At 38.0% G+C, this 6,066-nt stretch overlaps 1 protein-coding gene across 3 annotated transcripts in view; it reads right to left on the bottom strand.

Moving 5' to 3' along the window:
* Positions 1 to 6,066, bottom strand: part of Prkg2 (protein kinase cGMP-dependent 2) — a 102,071-nt gene that overhangs the window by 12,695 nt on the left and 83,310 nt on the right. For all 3 annotated transcript variants that reach the window (XM_010628616.2, XM_033757938.1, XM_033757939.1), the window contains 2 exons: positions 3,790 to 3,912; positions 2,914 to 2,976 (listed from right to left, as the gene is read on the bottom strand). In XM_010628616.2, the coding sequence (XP_010626918.1) occupies positions 2,914 to 2,976; positions 3,790 to 3,912 (186 nt within the window). The remainder of the gene's footprint in view (positions 1 to 2,913; positions 2,977 to 3,789; positions 3,913 to 6,066) is intronic.

The raw sequence follows: 6,066 nt of genomic DNA, 5'->3' as shown, positions 1-6,066 counted from the left end.
AAAAAAAAAAAAAAAAAAAAAAAAAACAATTCCTCCTAACATTTTACAATTTCTCTACTAGAAGGTATTCCACAAATACTAATAAAAAGCATTCCCATTATTCTAATGAATCAAAAAAGCTGTGCATTTCTTACAGACTACTTGTTACGATATGTCTTTTGGCAATTTACTTAACATGAGTGGTTATTTGCTCAACATTTGGCCTTTCGACACTAACCACATTTTAAGTAACGCAAGTGCCAGCATCCATTCATCTCTGAAAAACACTTACAAAAAAAAAAAAAAAAATCAACAGCACATAAATTGCTTCTTTGCTTGTAAAGGATTTTAGAACCTATTCTTGAAAGAAAAAGTGATATTAAAATACTTAAAACAAATTATTCCTCTTATCAGAAAGGGTTTAATTGTGCCTTACACGTTTATTCACCTTCTTTTAAAATAGATGTTGGGCGACATGATTGGCCTAGTTTGTCAATTAGGTTGTAAATAGGAGCAAAACGAAATTATTTTTTAGAAAAGATGATTTAACACAAATCTACATAACAATCAGTTGTGTTTAACTGTATTGTGTTTAAATACAAAGCTGAAGTGAACAGTTCCCTGAGAAAACAAATTTTATTTTAGAGAAGAGGAAATCTAATGCCAAACTTTAGACTTTTTTAATTCCAAGAATGTACTGAGAGCAAGAGCTCTAAACCTGGGAACTTACAAAAGTTTAAAAACATTTCTATTTGGATCAAGAAGCAAAGATTTATTTTTTTGGAGTTCCCCCCTAGCTATATAGTTTTAAAAGCACTATTAAAATAGAAAAAAAGAAAGAAATTACGTTGAGCTTTCTGGGCCCACCAGAAAACTGTGTGTACATCTGACATTTCTTAATATTCCACTCTACCCTGTACACTGCATTCTGATTCTTCAGCTACACTTGGTGAAGACAATCCTGCCCAAGATGAATTATTAAGAAGAATAAGCAAATTAATTCTTACTGGGATGGAAATTCAAAATTGTTTATTCCCATGACCTGGTAAGGAACCTCTTTTGCACCCTTATGCACATGCATCCCATCACAGTCTGACAGCTACATTTAAATGAGCCTCAGGTAAATAAGAAACAAAAGATAAAGCTTGAGCCGTCACAATTATATCACTTCTGTTTCCCAACTACCCCAGAGCAAAACACACAGACTTCTTAATGAGAGAAAAAGGGATACATATTGGAAGAATCAGTTTAATTGACGGGACACTTGTTTCCTCGATACAAATGGTGTGTTTATATGTCATCTGGTAATGAGAATAGAAGCGGTGATAACGGCATGTTGTGCAAGAGGAAGATAAATTGGAATCTAAGACAAATAATGAGCTTTACAATTGAAGGCAATCCAGAGGGTGACAAAGAACATTAAAATACAACCAGCGTTTTGATGTCTATAAACTGCACAGATGTGTCTGTCTTATCTCTCCTTCTTTTCTGTTTTCTCTGCCTCCCTCCCTGTCTTAATAATACAGCCTTGAAGCAGCGCTCCACAGGCATTTACAATGTTGAATGCATAGCTTTACTTCAAGTTCATGAATGCATCAGAGCGGAGTTGGCAACTCAGGGAATTTTTTTTAAAGCTGCACTGCTACTACTAAGGAAAATAAGTCGTGTATCTATTTGGCAGCCACATCTCTCCCTTTATTCTCACACCATGCTGATGTAGCCCTAAGACCTCTGTGAAGACATCAGTAGGGGCCTGGGGGGACTTCAGAGGTAGAGTGCATGGTTAGCACCTGCATGGCCCTGACTCCGTCCAGGCACACACACACACACACACACACACACAAAGAATCTGTAGTGCAATAAAATGTTGAGGGGTCTTTTCGTTTCTAAATGTGATCACGTCAGTGTATTCAAAGGTTTTCAATACTGTTGGGGGAAAAATCAAAGCTTCTTGAGGACTTAGGCAAGCACTGACTTGAAAAACAGAACTCTTGAAGGGAAGAAGAGCCATATTTGAATACTTGGTCGAATCAGAGAGAATGTCTTAAGGGAGTGGTTCTAAAGCCTGTATTCAGAAATTCACAGAACTGGAAAGGGGCATGAGAGGTTACTGCATACTGATAAATCACCGCTGTAAATTTTGTATAAATCAATGCACGTCACCTATTCAAATAAATTAAATTTTAAAAGACATAAATTTTAAATAAAACTGACACAGGTTGCAGATGACTTGTGATAAAGTCATGGACCAGTGAACACATTCTAAGTTGAAAATACTGGACTCTAAATCAGAATATGCCCAAGCTTCTGAGTAGCAGGACTTGGCCACAGAGTGCACGGGAGACCACAGGTTGTTTGCTCTCATGATGCAGTGGCTGGCTGGGAGCTCACTGCTGCCCAGAACCTTCAGAGATTATCTTGTAATTAATTTTAGTCTTAGAAAAGATCAAAATTCAAAATTCAACATACAGTTTGTGATGCATTCACACCACCATAAAGTCAGAAATCGTAGGCTGGGGCCATTTAACAGTTGATTCAGGTGAACTGTTCTCTGGAATATGACAGCAATGATTGTATCCTACTTGATTTAAAATTTGAATGCCAAAATTCCAATTCCTTCATGGAATTCGAGTGGATAATAAAACAATAAAGGTAGCGTGGAATAAAGTGCTTTGACTTGAAAATGTGATTTTTATAACTGTTTTATAACTTTACTCATTCTTGAAAAGAATTTCCAGCATTAGAGAAATGACTTTTGGCATTGATTACAGTAAACACATCGAGTAAAACATCAAACAGAAAACTCAAAGCACTAGAGAAGAAAAATTGAAAGTCTCCAGAGAGAAGCACATTGCTCACTTACAGCTGCTGTCATGACCACCACACAATTCTCTAAATTTCTGAAGTTTTCTGGACAAAGAAGTAACTATATACCTGTGCTTCTTAATGTCATTGATTCCATTCTTCAGATTTCCCAGTCTCTCTGTTGGATTTTGCCTGAAATAATAATTTTTAAAGGGGTATTATACTTGAGTGAATTTTAAATTAAAACATAACGTTTATTTATTAATTCACTCATTTAACATTCATCCAGTTCCTAATGTAAATCAGAAAGCTGAGTATAGAGAGTTGAAAAAGAGTCCCACATCTTTAAATGAGCTACGAATAAATGCTTCATATGTACTGCTTGCTAACTGTTGAGAAAACTAGGCAGAGCTATACAGACGCATTCGTGTCTAGGCTGAAATTTTAGAAGCATGAGGGAATTCCTAAAGGCTCCCCACAGCTAGGATTTGTATTCTAAATTTACTAAATTTTAATTATTTATAAAAAGCTTATATCTGGGGCGGGGGAGCAGCAACAAAATAAAGCTTAGCAAAGAATCTGGAAGTCTCCTATTTTCTGGTACATGAATTTTTGTAGTAAGAAGAAATATGAGTAATATAATACCTGAAAAATAATTTAAAAAAAGACTGAAAGGGGGCATTCAGTAACATTTTATCATTGCTACTGACTTTCTCTCAAAATAATAGTTTTAACCTGTGGTTTTCCCCCTAGAACAGATAAGGATAATTCTTGAAGATAATCTGTAAAACGTACATCTCTTTAAAGTTGGAGTAGGCATTGCGATTGTGTAACCTTGAGGTAAACTCAAGCTCCTTATAACACAAAACAGAAAATGCCATTATTTAAATATAACGTGACTACATAGAAAAACATAGTAAACACATATCTGGTTTTAAAATGTACAGCAACAGAACCTGGACCACAGTGTGTCCAAAACAAAGGGTTACTAATTGTCATCCTCACCTGCAAAGCCTCCGAATCAAATCCTCAGGTCTTCTTGCTATCTTTCTCGGAAAATCCATTTTCTCAATCCCTTTGAGAATTAAATTGTAGGTCATCATTTGGTCCATCCCAGAAAAGGGTGGGCTGGAGACAACAGCAAATAAGATACACTAAGACTAGAATCTGAGGCACCTTTGGGATTCTCTTTCTTCCTTTCTCTCTTTCTATTTTCTTATCTCCTTGCATTCTTCTTCTTCCTCCTCTTCCTTCCCTTTCTTTTCATTAATTGTTTTATAACAAATTTGGATAGGTCCTAAAAAGTCATTTTTAAATTTCCCATCACTTTAATCACACACAGGTAATCTGTCAGGTGGCCACTGTCACTAAGGAAAGAAAGACAACAAAAGGAGGGAACAGAGAGGGACGACTTTTCAATCCACGGAACACGAAAAGTCTCTCTACTGACCTGACAAAGGGCAGGGACTAGTGAAGAAGTGAGGAGACCAAATGGACGGGCCATTTAGCCGTCTGTGGGTAGAGGGCTCGGAGACAGGAAGTACTGAGGCAGTGCGGATTCTGTGAGTCAGAGGTGGGCAGCTTGTTCTGGAACCATGGGAACCGTGGAGGGGGCGCCGAAGTAACTGAGCAGCACAGGAGTGTAAGATACACAGCAACATCATACACGTCATGGGCCACAGCAAGGCTCTGGGAAGTATTCTGAGTCAGCGATTTCATTTATAGCAACAAGAATCAGCTTTTTTTAAATGCACAGAGAATAAACTGTGATGGGGGAGTGGGCAGAAGGCTTGGTAGCCTGGCTGAGGACAGGAGAGTTGAAGGTGGGAAGGTGGTGAGATGTGTTTGGCTTCTGCTTCTATCCAGACTGAAATGGAGTGATTATTTGTGTCCCTTCAAATTCCTAAATTTGAAACTCTAATTCCAGTGTGATGGTATTGAGAGGTGGCCTGTGGAAGGTAATTAATTAGGTCACGAGATTAGTGTCCCTCTAAGCAGAAGTCAGAATGATGGCTGGTCATCTTTCTACCATATAAAGATCAAGCAAGAAGCTGAACTCTGTGAGTAGGAACAGAACTCTCTCTAAGAGTCCTGATCTTGAACTTCCACCCTCCAAAACTGCAGGAGATAGATGTCTGCTGTTTAGGCAACACGGTTTATGATCTTATTTAAGAGCAGCCTGTGCTAGGACAGATGGTAAAGCCAACAGGATGTGCTAAGGGGGTGAACATGGGGTGTGAGAGAAAAAGAAGATTTAAGAGTTTAGCCCTACTTAACTACAGAATGGAGTTACCATCGCTAGAAGAAAAGGACAGGAATGGAAGCGAGTGCTCCTGGATGGGGAATGGCACCCTCAGGCCCATGTAGTAAAGGATTGGTCTCCAGTCCATGGCACAACTGAAAGGCGCTGGACCCTCAGAGGTGGGGCTTAGTTACAGAGGATGTGCCCTTGGACACCACAAGTAAACAGACCCCTCTACCACACGCTATCACCAAGATGTACTACTGTGCTACCACAGGCCCAAAGGAATAAGGCTATGTGACCATGGACTGAAACTTCTAACATTTTGAGTCACAATAATATTGAGGCACAATAAACCTTTCTTTCACAGGGTTGTTTATCTAGGTTTTTTTTTTTCACAACAGAAAGCTGACTGATACTGTAGGAGTACAGAGCAGGTTATAGGGAAGGGAATTCAGAGTTATGTTTTGAACGTCCATATGGAGATGCCAAAAAGGCAGCTGGATTTATGAGCCTAGAATTCAGAAGAAATCAGGGGTGGAAGTATGATCAGATAGTACTTATGGCCTTGGGACTTGATATCAGCCAGGGAGTGGTAGATTGAAAAAAGGTCTAGGACTCAAGTGGTCCAACGTCGACAATGTTCTAGCAATAGAGACTGAGAAGAACAAAAAGTGTGGGATAAGAAGAAAGAAGGAGGTATTAGAAGACACATGAAAAGAATAGCTCAAAGAAAATATTGCTGAGATGAGTAAAAAAAGATCGAATTAACCACTGAAGTTAGATAAAATTTTATTTCACACCGAACTGTTTTTAAAAACTTTCATATCTATTCTGCCATTTAATTTTTTAAAATTAAAGATGATTTTAAACACTCTTGCATTTCAGCCACACCTGACATCTCTTGATACCGTACTGAGAGTTCCTGCCATTGATGATAAACTTGAAACAAAGGAAGTATATCAATTTTTCAATGATCTATATCTCACCTGTAAGAAAATAAGGTAGAAAACAAAAAAACACTGGTATGCTATATATAT

Source organism: Fukomys damarensis, unplaced genomic scaffold, assembly GCF_012274545.1.
Source record: "Fukomys damarensis isolate Sample0158 unplaced genomic scaffold, DMR_v1.0_HiC HiC_scaffold_32, whole genome shotgun sequence".
Classification (NCBI taxonomy): Eukaryota; Metazoa; Chordata; class Mammalia; order Rodentia; family Bathyergidae; genus Fukomys; species Fukomys damarensis.
The sequence above is the reverse complement of the archived record's forward strand: the minus strand, read 5'-3'. Positions and strand labels throughout refer to the sequence as shown.